We start from the raw sequence: 15,256 nt of genomic DNA, 5'->3' as shown, positions 1-15,256 counted from the left end.
TTTTTATTGAAAGCATTTTTAAAATTATTTTGCTTTTTGCTTGAAACTCAGATTTAATGCAGTCTTCCATGGACTTTATTGATAATGCATGGCTATAGATTAAGATGCATGTAGCATGGCTATATTTTTTATAGTTTTCATAAGCTTTCATGAACTATCATTACCCTAAATGTTCACAAATATTTACTTGTAGAGACTGTCATGGTTTGACTTGTAGTTCAGCATTCCTACTTACTGAAAATCTTGAGGATTATCTTGGATACCACATTCTTCTAGTTCTCATTCACTGTTGCCACAAGTCAGATGAATATATTTCCCAATTGTCACAAGCTAACTGAAGAGTCACATGTCACTGCCAGCACTAAATAAGTTTTTCTGTGGATCTTCCTGATGAAAACCACTGAATTAAATCATGGTTGTATTCAGAAAGCTTTCTGTCTTCACAATCTGTGTTTAAAATAATCTCACAATTTATTTATCCATGATATAACTGTGCAAATAAATTACATATCTTATTAATGCTATATCATCTTGATGTTAATTGGGAAAAATTCTCCTTCCTTTGATGCTGATTGGGTTCTTTTCTTATTTTATATACTTTGCACCTCAGTCGCTAAGAGAGAAATTCATTCATGTGTGCCTAGTTATATTTGATAGTTTTACATCAGCAGAGAGAGTGAGAATGTAAAATTAAATATAAATAAAAGGCTCTAAATATTTTTCCTCGCTTTTTTTTTTTGGTCTTGGCTTTTTTTTTTTTGGGTAGTTGAAAGTGTAGATACTGGTATATCTTTTTAGACTTACATATGTTTAAAGTTTCAGTATATTCTGTCAAGAACAGGGGCTTTTTTCCACTGCCAGTCCTTTTTGTATCCATTTGAAATGAATTATTTTCCACCTCTCAGGATGTATTCAAAATGGTCCAGCTGCATGGACTTTGTTCACAGGGCCAGCATTTGAGTAACTGAGTCTTATTGACATTTCTTTGGACTCAAGTGTGCCTTTGATGAATGTACAAATCCAAACGTTTTCAGCAATCACTGTAAAAATAGCAGGATTTAATTTTTAAAACTGGATTTGCAATGATCTCAGAGTCTCCAATTAAAAATGGAACAGCATAGTGAGGAAGCTCCTTCTGAAGTCCACCTAATCAGAAACATTCTGCTAGTTCACTTGACCATGCACAAGTTTGTCCATTGTGAGTTTAATTGATGCATTTGTTTGGCAGTTCTAAGTGGAGTTTGTCTGTTCGTGATTCCTGTGTGAAGTGGAAATTCATATAAGTGTGTGGGGTTTGTTTGCATATACCTGAACTCTTTAAAGGGAGTTAGACTTTAGGCACAAGGATAAAGAAAATTTGAGTCATCAGCCACGAATCTATGAAAGCCTGGACAGTGTATGGAAATGTGTTTTGCAATAAGACCTGGAAAAGGTTTCCAGTCCCAATGTCTGTTGAATTGGTTGAGAACCTCAGGCACAGATTCACAAATGTGACTGGAAATCAATTTCATATGTATGCATTTCTACCCTCCTGTCCAACCTTCTTAACTTGCCTAATGGCTAAATTGTTAAGCCTGCTCCCTTTGTTTGTACTGAATGAGTACTGGAGTACCTTCTCCATAAAACATACTCTGTTGTTAAAACTAAGCTCTATGCAAATTCCTTCTTGTTCTGCAGGGCCTTTACCCCTGCCCTCCTCCTGCCCTTTAGTACCATGGTCCTCACCAGAGTGCAGCCCAGCTCTAGTCTGGTTCAGATTTCTCACTCATTCTCTTGCACAGCGTGCGTGTGGGAAGGAACAGAAAATATCCATATTTCCCTTTAATGTAATATGGTGATGCACCATTTTGGAACTTCTCAAGGGAAGTAAGAACATCAAAATTGAATTTACAACACTTAACATTTAAGAAAATATTTCCCTTTGAAGACCTGTCCATGCTGTCGGCTGCCAGCTTCTCCAGGAGAATCCTGGGGAGACAGTGTAAAAGGTTTTAATAATTTAAAGTAAACAACATCCACAGCCTTTCCCTCACCCACTAAGAAGGTGACCTTGTCATACAAGGAGATCAGGCTAGTCAGGCAGAATCTTCCTGACAATTATTAATTTGCTCTTTTTCCTGAAGTATTGAGAAAAAAATGAAGGTATTTAGCCCCCTTAATATCTCAAGATTTTCACAAAAGTTATTGCTCATTTTCTAATACCAAACACTTAACTACAAAATGTAAAACCACAAAATTTCACTTCATCTCCATGCAAGTTAAAAAGATGAAGGAAAATAGTTTTCCTAATTTAACTCTCCTTGAAAATCCATAATACTATAGTTTCAAATGTTTTACCAATTGCTAAGGCAATTGCAGTATTAGAATTTAGAAATAACAAAGAAAACTATTTTCCTAGACTTGTCAGTGGCTGTAAAGAATAACTTCTTGTCAGTGAAAGTAAAGATCATTACATCAAAAATACTACTTCAATAAATTCCAAAATATTTCCAAAAAAGTATTTCCTTTGTTATATCACTAATTAATGTATCTTATCTTTCATGTAATTATACAATCCTCATTTATTAGTAGTACCTTGCAATGATATACATCTCATTTTTTAATCAGCTCTTAGATATGTTCATAAAAGTTTATATCAACAGCTGGAAGTAACTTTATTAGAAGGTCAGGTTTAAGAAAAATTATTTTGGCAGGGTTTTTGTGGTATGCTGACATCCCTTTACACAAAGAAAATATTTTTTTAAGTCTCTCAGCCTCTGCGTATATGAGAAATGCTCAAGTCTCTTAAGTAAGTTTGTGATCCTGAGCTGTTCTTACACCAGTCACTCTGTTTCTGTATTGTACTGGGCATCCCAGTACTCCATAAGGGTCAGTGAAGGTTTTAATAAAATCCAATCTGTTTTACCAAATCTTCAGTAACTTCCTTAATAAAATTAAAAAAAAAAAAACAAACAAACAAAAAAAAACCATAAAAAAGAAAAAAAAAAAAACCAAACAAAAAAAACAAAAAACCCTGATACAGAGTTGGCAATATCCCCAATGCTATTTTTAACAAGCTGCATTGTTTAATCTATGAGCAGCTCTTCAGAGCAGTTTATTTTTCTGTCACATGTAACCTGTATAAATGTATTTGCCTTCCTCCTGTAGCAGCAGGGTGGCATCAACACACTACGTTTTCCTTGTCTGTATTGTCTTTAAGAACAAATAATATAATTCTGGTATCAAACATTTGCTAGATCCATTTTTATCATCTGTCCTCTATTCATTTCCCGTCACACCTGACAGTTTCCCATGAGCAACTGAGAAACTTCTGCATAAATTACCATCAGCTTGGTTGCTGCTATCATGCTGGTCTGTGCAAATTTTTTCTCTCATCACCCTGAAAAGAGCAGAGCCTTCGTATTTGAGGCTATGAGGAAATGTTACTGTTGCTGTCACTGTCATGGTCACTGAAAGTATGGGTGTGATGTGACCAGTTTGACAATTCTTGAAATAATACTTGGGAACTATGAATTACTGTCTCTGTTCTGTAAGCTTTGTGTGCACACACTGCATAAGTTTCAGGTATTGTTCCCGGTGAGATAGCTAGGCTGTGCAAAGTATATAACATAAAATATCTTTCTGTACTAGGTTTCTGAGTTTACAGAATAATCCTATGGACAATTTTTTTAGGGAGACTAGAAAAGCTCTAGAAATATATTTTAAATTTAAATTTGTATTTCATTTTTAAAAATTAAGTTGTATGTGTTTTATTAGAATTGCCTAAAGATTGTTAAAGGTGTTTAGGATTTCTTTGGTTTTAGTATTTAATGCGTATAAACTGCTCTTCCTACGGATAGAGATGTCAGATTTTTCTAGCATAAGCTTATTTGGAAAATTAATTATCATTTTTGCAAATACAGCTTAGATTTAGTTACCCTGGGAAAGGGAATACATCCACCTTTTTTCATATATTTTCTTCCTCTCACAAAAGACCTAAACAATTTCTGGTTTGTGAATCTCCATTGAAGTCCTAAGGGAGCCCCCCTTTTGCTTCAAAATTTGCACCCAATCATTGTCTTGAGATCAGAGAGATCCTCGTGTTTCTTTACAATTTTATTACAGAACTCTGAAACACTTTTTTGGCAGGTAAGGTACTCTAGCATCACAACATATCAAATCCTGCAGAACGTTGGAGTCCTAATTTGTTAAATGGTTGACAAACCCCAGTAGATAATTTCATGCATGTTGTCAACTTCTAGAGGCCATTAGGATGCATTGGTAAACTCTTACACTTTTTGGGAAAAAAATGTGAATGCTACTTTGATGTTTGTGATCAGGGTTCAAACTTACAGCTAAAGAGGTTATTAAATGTCATTGAATAATGATCAAGCCTCATGCAGACTCTGCATAGAGAGCACACTTTTAAAAGAGGGACTGTTTGTAATTTGGTAGAAGACCAGAGAAGAACCAGAAGACTTATACAAATTATATAAAATATGAAAAAGACCCCAAAGTTAAAACCATGCAATGAGATACATAAAAAGTGCAATTTATTTAATTTATTAAACTTCTCCAATTAACAATTGGGTGACAAAATCATAGTCTTTTCCAGCATGAAAAGAACATTTCTGATAGAAGCTGGTTTTTTAGCTGAACAAAATCACACATTACAGTAACTTTAATTCTGGACAAATTCAGAGAAGAAGAAAAACTATTATTTCAATAGTTAAGAAAGAATTTGTAAAGTGATTAAAGGATGATTTAAGGGATGGCTTTCTGTATATCATTAAGGGATTTTCTGTCAAGGGATTCTTGTAATCACATTTAAATGTCTACAAATGAGCAAGTGAAGTCTGAGCAGATCTCCTTAGGTTCTTTTGGAAAATTAACAGGTACCTTTTGAAAGCTGTTATCTCACTGAGCTTCATTGTCTCTTTTAGGATGGGAGTCAAAATGTATAACAAGCCAAAGAGTGTGCTACCTAGAAACAGTCACAACAATGTTGAAATATAGAAAATGTGCTAACATCCTACTGTTTTTTTAATCCTATTTAAAAATACTATGAGAAAGTTTTCTGTTTAATCACAATATTTGGAAAAGAACATTGTGCACAGTATGCAGCACCCACTATTCAGTACAATATACTCTAAATCCTGGCAGTTTTTTAAAGTAAGTGGCTTTGGCCAGGTTCAGTAGGAGAATATCTTTAACTGAAACAAGAGGCAGAAAGATGCTTTTTATATGAGCAGCCCTGTGTGAGTCTGTGCTGTTGTATGCAAGTGTGGGTTCTCCATTTTTTAGATGAGATAAACCTGCACTGTTTAGGTTCCTTTCAAATGTTTTTGTATATACACAAAATACCAAGAATATTCTTCCCCAAGTAAGAAAACTGCTCCACATCTTCCAGTACATCAAGAAGTCTCATTTTTTCAGTCTCTGTACATGTAGACATTTAAAGGTAATGCTAGTGATTTATTCTGCATGATACATCGGGATGTACAACATCTGAGTGATGACCTGAAAGCTGTGTAAGCGTTTGGATAGGTGCTCTTGGAAAACTATTCATCTGAATTCTCTTTAAAGCCAGACCTTTGTTCTCTAATTGCCTTTTGTTACCCTCTTGCCAGTAGGTTATAGGTCTAGTACTAGAGAAAGTAAATCCACAACGCTAACTGTGCCAGAGCAGCAAAGAACAACAACGCATCATCGTTCACGTTCTGTGTCTCCTCACCGTGGTGACGATCAGGGCAGGCCCCGTTCACGTTTACCAAATGTGCCATTACAGAGGTAGGCACCTCAAGGGGAACTCAACGTGCTTTCATGTTTGTATAATTGTTTGTGTCATTATTAACTTTTCTCTTGTTTGGAAATTTTTCACAATTTTATAGCTTGGTTTTTCTATTGGAATTTATTAGTGCAGTACTTGAACTTGATATATGCTTTTGTTATTCACTCAAGAGCACTCATGGGATGAATCATAACTTTGTAAGACTTACCTCTTTTTACTCGTATTTTATCTGTGGTTCATCATCTGTGTACTATAACTGAAACATAGGTTTGGAAATTTTTTCAGTCAGTGGCAAAATCGTGTATGAAGCCACATAAGAATATTTCTAGGATAATAGTGACATGTATAAATTGCATAGTTTTTAATGACATTCTTTCAGAAATAATGAATTAATAATTTATGATTAAAGAATTCCTTCAACCAACTTGTACTGTGATCCATTGTTATTCATGAGAAAACATACTTCTGCTTTTCAGGAGTTTAGATGAAATTCATCAGATGAGAAGATCACGTTCTCCAACTAGACACCATGATGCCTCCAGAACTCCAGTTGATTACAGATCCAGAGAGATGGATAGTCAGTATTTGTCTGATCAAGAAAGGTACATTGTCAGCCTGAACATGGAAAAAAGTTGAGAAGTGTTGTCAGTTTGCCTAATTTTCAAATTTTCATTAGAAATGTGACTGATAGCAATGGGGAAGGGAGAGAATTCATCATAACTGATAGATCTAGTGCCACGGTTAAATTATCTATACCTTTTTTTTGATAAAACTGTACTGGATTGACAGTAATTGCAGGTATCTAGACAAATGAATTTTGTCTGTTTTTTCAAGATAGTCTTTTTCCCAAATGAAGCCCAGAGATTTTTGCCAGAAAGCCATGCATCTTCATGTATGCTCTAGCTCTTCTTGTAATACCAGAATTTACCAGTTGTGCTAGCCAGCAAAATACCAGACATTAATTCCTCCTAGCTGGGAGTTCGAGGCATGCTAGTTTGGATTCATATGCTTATAAATTTTGTACACCTATGAGTGCAGTCTCCCTGCATCTTATGTAACATTCTGGTGAAATTTGTACATTACCCAGGCATAGCAAGGATAGTTGCAGTACTAGTTGTAGTGTGCAAAAATTTCCAGTCTTAGATCTGTGACACATGCACATCTTTCCCTGGAATACACAGAGTGGCTACACTCAAAGAATGCTTGGCCTCCCCTCATAGGCACTGTTTTCAGGTGTCTGTATTCTGATAAAATTGAAGAAATTAGAATTTCTTTTTAGTTTATACCTGAAAAAAAAAGCTTATAAAGGTATTTCAGCTCAGCAGTTGTGAAAAATATTGATGACAGTCACAGAGATTATCAATCTTTATGGGATGTTGTTTACTTTTAAAAAAATCATATAGCTAGACTATAATTACAAACTTACCATTCAGATAAGATCAATTCTCACAGTAATGTCTTTGATTTTTTTTTCTTGATAGTAAGTTACTACTTTTAGAACTAAGTATAACAAAATCTTTCCCTATAATCCAGTAAATTCCATATGGAACACACATTTCATAGTGACCTGAAAACATGTAAACATTAAATCATACAAATTTCTGGAAATCATTGGCCAGATTTGAAACAACAGAAAGACTGTTGTCTTTTGAGTTCAGTTAGTTCAGTTTTGTATATGATCTTGCCTGTTTTGCCTTTGTAGTGTGGTAACATAGGTGTGGGAATTACTGAGTTATCTGGTACATTTAAAAATTCAAATAGGCAAGAAGTGGTATAGAATTGACTAAGTTGGATTTTTGCACTGAATTTTCTTTCATAGGTGAATTAAAATTGTTTTTAAATATAGTGTCAGATTTATATTTAGGCTAATTCAAGTAACGTCCACTTGTTGCAATTTTTTTCTGTTATTATTTATTTTGGACAGTGCTATATTCAAAAGATTCCTGAAGATATTTATTGAATTGATTTCTTATTCATCAGATTTGAAGAGAAAAAGGCTTTAAAAAGTAGCTTTTGTCAGTATGAATATAGACACCTGTCTAGAAATTTCTCTTTCAGTAAAGCCTCAAACCTGGACATAACTGGTGATATATGCGTGGATTATGGCTGGAGAGGAGCTGGGTTTACACTGAGCCTTTCTTGGGGATGAGCAGTGGGCTGCTGAATTTGTTCCGAGTCTTCAGTTCTTTTCAGTGTTCACAAAGCTTTTTTGGAAGTTTATAGATCAGACATGAAGGATGTATGTGGCTTATTTGCAGGATTTAAAGATGGGTCCATGTCCTTATGTCCTTGAATAATGTTGTCTGCAGTGGTCTCCTTTTCCCCATTTTCCTTTTCTTCTTTTCCTCCAGATTTCATCAGTTGTGAAGTCTGTTTAATTCTGGCAGGTTTTGCCAGCTTTCAATAGAAAAGAATAGCATCATATGAAAGATCCAAACCAGGTTTTGTTAAGATCCTCTGTCACATCCAAGAATTAAAAAAACCCAACTTCATTAAATATTATGGATTAGTATCAAGAGTAGTGTAGATATTCTATGTTGTGCATTTACTGAACCCTTCACCTAAACAAGTTTATTCACATAAATATCTAATGTAAACTGGGCTTGAAAGCTGAGGAATTACCCAATAATTGCATGCCAGAGATTACGGCAGGTGATTAGTTTCAATAATTTTCTCACTGATCCATTAATGGTTCAAAATCAATATTAAATCATAATATAGGTATTCGTAAAAATAGTTACTACCACTCTTTTACAGAAGCATCTGTTGCAATAAGTTTCCAGTGGAACTTATTTGTCCACTTCAACAGTGTTATATATATTTATATACATGTACACACACATATATGAATATATATAAACTGTTAGGAAAAGCTTTTTATTAGAAAACCATTGTCCAATTTTCAAGAGCATGGCACTTTTTTTCCCCCTTTTTTTTTGGTGTTTCTTTTATTCCTAAAGGTAAAGATTTTATTCCTAAGTAAAATCTCTTAATTATGAGTATAGAAAACATTTGTTTGGGAATAGTAGTCTCTACTTTAAATGTCTCCCAAAACAGACTTAATTTAACAGAGAACTGCATATTCTCACAATACTGGTAATCATCTTGATAGATTCTTTTACTTTTTTTTCTTTTTAACTAGAAGATTTAATGGTGGATTTGTTATTTTATATCCCTTTTCAGGATGACTTTTTTATTAGTGTTTGCTCTGGGCCAATTACAATAGATACTCTTTGGCTTAGGAAAAGTAATTATTAACAAAGTACTCAATGATTTAATGTTGGCTTTTCATATACTTTGTAACTCTAAAGAAAATAGTAAATTATTTCCTAAAATCCATGGTTGTTTCTAATTTGGAAAGATGCATATAAATTCTGCCAGTCCTCTGAGCTTATGAATAGAAATCTGGCTTAGAAAGAAAATTTAAAAATTCAGTTCAACTCTAGTACATATTGTTGCATCAAGCTAGTGGCTCCAGATGTAATTAAATCTTATATGACTCACAAGGCATTATTTCAATCTGCCCTGTTTAGAATTTTAGGTAAATAATGCCTATAGTGTATCAATGAAATGCATCATTTTATAATGACATGAAGTGTGAAACACGTTGAACAACTGCTGCTTTATCTGTTTTGTAATATTTTCTCTCTTTTTTTTTTCTTTTTTTTTGCCATAGTACTTCATGGGATTCCCTGCTTCTTTTAAAATTAGCATGTTTCCATGAAGCTTATCTTTAATTTCATATTACAGTGGTAGGAGTTTTGGAGCTTGGTCTTTCTGATTGTGTTGAAGTGCGTAAAAGTACAGGCTTAATTCAAGGAATATTTCATGTCATAGTCATATTTACCATAGGCATAAATATACATTAATTTTATCATCTTGCTGGCTCTAGTATCTGTTTGCTTACAGTATAATTAAAGTAGAATAGGTGGCCGATTTTCCTCAGTTTGAAAGAACAAGAAACAAAAAGTCTGATGGCTGATTAGCTTTTTTGTTTGTTTCTTTAGGATTGTCATTACAAAATGCCTTTTGAGAGCAACAAGTCAAATTTATGTTTGGCCAAACGCAGTGTTTCAAATGAACATATATTTTTGATTTTCCCTAAAGGGTGACTGGTTATTCTTCCCATAAACCAACCTGCACTAAATCATTATCAAACCTTCACTGCTTTTACATGTATGGTTTTGCAGCTTAGAAAGCCGCAAAACCCAACACAAAACAAACAACAGACATCTTTTTTTTTCTTTCTTAAAGCAGTTCTCCATTAATTAATTCATGAGACAGGGGGTTATTAGAAAACTGCAGCCATTTTGTGTTATTTGTTTCATCATGAAGAGCTCTGAAAAAGTAATTCTGAATTAAAAAGAAAAATATTGCAGAAAGAGGTGCCACACTAAAATGTTGTTATTGAAAATGTAGTTATTTTGTGCATTTTTTACTCATTTTTTGAGACATGCAGTCTTATCAGACTATCTATCTGGGTGAATGCTTCTCATTTATTTTGATGTTTTCATTTGCTTATCATTGGCATAACCCATGTCATCTAATGCTTCATAACTATATCTGTTTCACTCACCACCCATCCTGTCTGTGCAGTGAGCTTCTTATGCTGCCCAGAGCAAAGCGAGGAAGAAGTGCAGAGTGCCTACACACCATCAGGTAAATACAGGCGTGTGGGAGTCACAAACACATCTGGGTAGTTGTGCGTACTTCGTGTGCCCAGCGTTTTTTCCATGGTGCTGTTTAGTCCCAGTACGTAAAGAACTTCCAAGTACATTGTGATCCAGATGTCAGTCGTTCTTTTTTCTTTGTTTTAATTTAGATTGAGATGTGTGTATCTGTTTTTGAACCTCAGTAGTAAGGACTAAAGGAGTTGAAGAAACTTTGGTTTTACAGTTGTGTTTTGTGGTAGATTTTCTGTCTAGTCACAAATGTCCTGATCTCCCAATGCATGACAGCACTGTCATAATTTCAAACACTGGTTTTTAGTTGGTTTTGTTTTCTTTTATTTGCATTTTTATGTTGATATAGCAGCCATGCACAATTAATCAGTCCTTGCTTGTTGTGACTCCTACTCTCATGCTGATTTAGTCACTTGCACAGGAATAAATACTGATGTACAGGGGCTTACTGGAAGTCCCAGATTTGAGGGGTTTTATAGCACTTGTTTTTGCATCTAAAAATTGTTCTATAAATTGGATCCACATGTAAACTTTGTAGTTTGGGCCCATCTTGTCTTCATTAATCTCTTGTTTCAAAGCTAGGAGCTCCCTCTCTTACCACTTTACAGAGTTGTGAAATTAACAGGACTGAAATATCTTTACCTAAAAAATCGAAGTCTGCTCCCCCACCATTTTTTTCACCATGTCTGTTAACTGTGTTAAAAATCCATGGCATTGTGTAGAACATCTTTTGTTTACAATAAGTAAAAATGTTGGTTGAAGTTAAAGTAGTTAACCATTCAACTAATTCAACCAGGTAGTTGTCCTTTGTTCCTTCAGGATCTGGGAGTTGATGAGAGTTTTGTGTCAGTACTAAATGTTTAAAATCATCAAATGTTAAACCATGTTGTCTAGTGCTATTATTCATTTATTTAATGTAGGATTTTCTCCTACAGAGTACTGTTTCTTTTCTAAAGTGTCTTGGCTTGCTTTAATTTTCATCATCAAATTTGAAGCAGTATTGAAGATGCTGTGATAGGGTTTTGTTATAAAGCAGGGTAGTATAAAACTAAAATAATAAATATGTAAGCTTTCAAAAAAAATCTGCACCAGTGAAGCTGCTAAATTGTTTTTTTAAGTTATCAGTAGAAATATTTTCACTCTTGTACTTCAGCTAAAAAGGCTTTTTCCTCAAAATTTTAGATTTTAGGGTTTAATACTTTATTTAAATTCTTGTTATTTTATGTCTGTTTATAGTCAGATAATAGCAATTTTTCCGCCTTCCTCCCATGTCCTTTTTGCTTAATCTTCTGTAGCTTCATTTTCTTCCTGTCTCCAGCCCTGTGCTTTCTCCTTTCCCTCTTAAAGATTATAATTGTTAGTACAATTTTTCAATGACATTGCCTAAAGTCTCGATTAATGAAGTAAATACAGCATTATAAACTTCTGGTGCACTTTGCCCAGCCATTAGCTTTCCAACAGTTTTACAAATCTCCCAAACCAGTCTGGTCACAGCAGTTATGTGCAACTTTTTGCAAGCTGTGTTCTATTTGCAAGGACAGCAGAGTTAGGAAATAGCTGCACTGAATTCAGAGCCTACAGCACTTCCTTGCCTTTTTCTTTATTCCATTTATTGTTACAGTATTTTTGTGATCAAAAAACCCAAAAATTTCACCTTTTAAAATTAATAGTAGTGGTATACTATAAAACAGGATGGTACTTATAATAATGTATTGAAGATGAATATAAAAGCCATAGATGAATGATTAATTATTTGAAATGTAACTCTGATGCTTATACACCCCAATTCCAAATAATATCCCAAGACTGGCAATATACATTCTCGAGCATAGTTTTGAAAATAGTTTCAGCAAAAATTTGTTCTATGCCATCTTCTGTCCTTTCTTACTTCTAGTCACCCAACATTTATTCCTATTAGAAATGTTATAAGGCTTTATCCTTGTGTTCTAGGCAGTTTGCTGAACAATGGTTTAATTAGTCCTTGAGACAGTTTCAGCTTAAAATGGGAAAGAAATGTTAATGGTTTCATGTTAAATGAAAGAAATTAGGTAGTCCAAGCTACAGAGTTAAGATATATGGTGGGTTTAATGCACCTAGTCCTAGGTATCCATCCTGTTGCTCTGTATGCAATTATTAACTAATAGAAATGTTGTGTACCTATGCTATAGATCATGGGTTGCCACATTCCATGTCTTAGATCACCCCTACTTTGATTGGTAATATCTGCTCATGTGCCAGGATTGGCCTGATGACAGCCATTCCTTTATTCCTCCTGTGCAATGTTACAGTGACCTCTGATAGAGAATTCACCAGTGGTGACCACTAAACCCATACAAGAAGGGTCAAAGTTCCTCTGTTAAATCCCTCAGGATTTTACAAACACTGATATTTCCAGGCAGAGAGTTGATTCATCTGTCTGTGACACAGCCAGGTTTCTAATGTTGATCCTGCTGTGCTTTGGTCCAAGGCTTAACAGGAATCAAATGTCCTGTCGGGACAGACTGCTGCAAAATCCTCAAGCCTGCTGGTTCTTCTCCTAGTAGTTCCATAGTTGTGCTCTAGTAGGGTTTGTGAAAAATTGTGACAATGTTGTTACTAACCCTCGCCACTAAATGGCCATAATTCCCACTCAGCAGCTGCTGTCTGTCTTTAAATTTCTCTCTTGTTCAATGGGTAGAGCTGGCAAATAAAATAAACATTTCCTTCTCTAAAATCTGTGATGATATTAAACAGTTGTCATGTGACAACTTAGTGCTGCTGTATTGGCTGATGTAGTACTTCTCAGTTTTTTAATTAGCTTATAACTAATAATATTTATTACTGGTAAATTTTGATGCTTATACTCCACTTTCAAAAGACTTCCACATTCAAAAAAGCCAACTGCTAATACATATGTAATTAAACTTTAGATACTATATATCCCTATTTTAGTGAGACTTTCATGCTTAGCTATGGAAGAGGTAAAAATCTCTGCAGGTCTAAGTAAGGCACCACTAAGAGAAATAAAAAGGAAATTTAATATCAACTTAAATCAGTCTGTATATTTTAATTAAAAGTATCTATAAATTGAATATATATTACTTCCATTTCAAGAAAACATCTGAGCTGTACTAGCATTGGCCTAAGTTCATGAACTTTAATAAGAAAAGGGTTAATACTAAATTTTTCCCCCAGATAGCTGTCACACTACTTGAGAAAAATATAGATGAGATATCTACTCCTACAGCTATACAATAAAATCAAATGTTATGCATTTATTTTATGTTCTGCTCAGTCTTGGCTTGCCTTTACCTGTCTTTTTATTTCTGGCATTTTTTTGTGTTGTCCTGTGTTCTTTTCTGACCCACCACATTCCAGAAGTTCTGTTAGGCACTATAAAACATTACCACCCAAGATGCCTTTACTAGAAAATGGTACTCATTGGAACCTATACAGGTAAGAAGTGTTTAGAGTCCCCTTTAAGTAGTTAGCTTTTAAAAAAATAAATAAATAGACTTCCCTTGCTAAGAAAAAAACCCCAAAATGTTTAATACATTTTTGTGACTGAGACATTAGGAATAAAATCCTAAAGTAACTTCATGTAGTTATTTAAATTAACATCTATGTTACAAAAAAAACTAAACCAAACTACTTTGTATTGGTTGGAGTTGTCTTCGCTGTTAAAATTATATGTTGCATTTTTTTCTCTATTACATTCTTTTGTTTATGTATGAGATTTCTGTTACATGTTAAATTTATTTTCATTTTGTTTAAATAATTTTAATTTACAAAGCTCAACTCTTCCTGCATGTGCTAAGACCAAACCCGTGATTAGACAGGATATTTCACTCCTTCATGATTGCCTTAACTTACGAATATCGAAATTTGGAGATGATCTACTGGTTAGGTAAGACACTGAGGATTAATCCCCCAACTTGTTTGGTATCTAATATGGATTTTGCAGAATAAATGAGCTTCACGATAAAGGGATTTCACATGACATATAGTGGATCACATTATTTTATGTTGGCTTAAAATTTACTGCTGTTAATAAGGATATAACTTTATTGTTTGGTATTTCTCATTCCACTTTTCTTACAAGTGGATGCTGTTCTGTCTCATTCAGTTTTAACCATTTCAATGATATTTGCAAAAAATTTCTCGCAGCATTTTGTTTGCTTTTATTTTCTAAACAAATCTTGACACTCTCATCCAGTCAACCCTTTTACGTTTTCCTTAATTAAATCATTGTGATTCTACATTTTCTGTAAAGAGAGCATTATTTTATGAGTTAATATCTAACATTGTATTCCTTTCTTTGTTTTCTTTTTCTTTCTCTTCTACCATTGGATGCAATGCACTGGCACTAGTGAACTGCAGCCCTCCCTTGACAGGGCTAGGAGTGCTAGTACCAACTGCTTGAGACCAGATACTAGTTTGCATTCACCAGAACGAGAAAGGTATAAAATAAAAACTTATGAATTTCTTGTCATCTGTGCTGGTGATCTTTATAAGTTTTGTTTTTCTTCATATGAGTATTCCACATTCTTGTACATTCTTGTCTGCTTTGGTATTTGTAGACATTTTTGCTCCTGTATTCATGTATGTCATGTAAATTGTGTCTTGGAGTTTATGAGTGCTTCTGGCTACTTCCTTTGTTTTGGTTCAAGCTGATGTTCATTGTTTACAAAAGTCCTCAGTATGCTGATAATAGCATTGCAGTGTTAAGTATTTTGAAACTACCACTTGGTTGTGAATTTTCATCATCATTTGCCAAAAAGCATTACATCTGTTTCTTGCTTGTTCTGTGGACTGCTAATAAAGC

At 34.2% G+C, this 15,256-nt stretch overlaps 1 protein-coding gene across 17 annotated transcripts in view; it reads left to right on the top strand.

The window, feature by feature from the left end:
* Window positions 1-15,256, top strand: part of RIMS1 (regulating synaptic membrane exocytosis 1) — a 308,204-nt gene that overhangs the window by 193,195 nt on the left and 99,753 nt on the right. For 9 of the 17 annotated variants that reach the window (XM_039729060.1, XM_039728984.1, XM_039729043.1 and 6 more), the window contains 4 exons: window positions 5,610-5,769; window positions 6,247-6,372; window positions 10,367-10,429; window positions 14,802-14,891. In XM_039729060.1, coding sequence (XP_039584994.1) covers window positions 5,610-5,769; window positions 6,247-6,372; window positions 10,367-10,429; window positions 14,802-14,891 — 439 coding nt within the window. The remainder of the gene's footprint in view (window positions 1-5,609; window positions 5,770-6,246; window positions 6,373-10,366; window positions 10,430-14,801; window positions 14,892-15,256) is intronic. The other 8 variants (XM_039729070.1, XM_039728989.1, XM_039729053.1 and 5 more) reach the window with 3 other exon arrangements.

The sequence above is a fragment of the Passer montanus genome, unplaced genomic scaffold (assembly GCF_014805655.1).
Source record: "Passer montanus isolate IOZ18808 unplaced genomic scaffold, ASM1480565v1 scaffold11, whole genome shotgun sequence".
Taxonomy (NCBI): Eukaryota; Metazoa; Chordata; class Aves; order Passeriformes; family Passeridae; genus Passer; species Passer montanus.
Note: the sequence above shows the minus strand (reverse complement) of the source record. Positions and strands in the feature narration are given on the sequence as shown.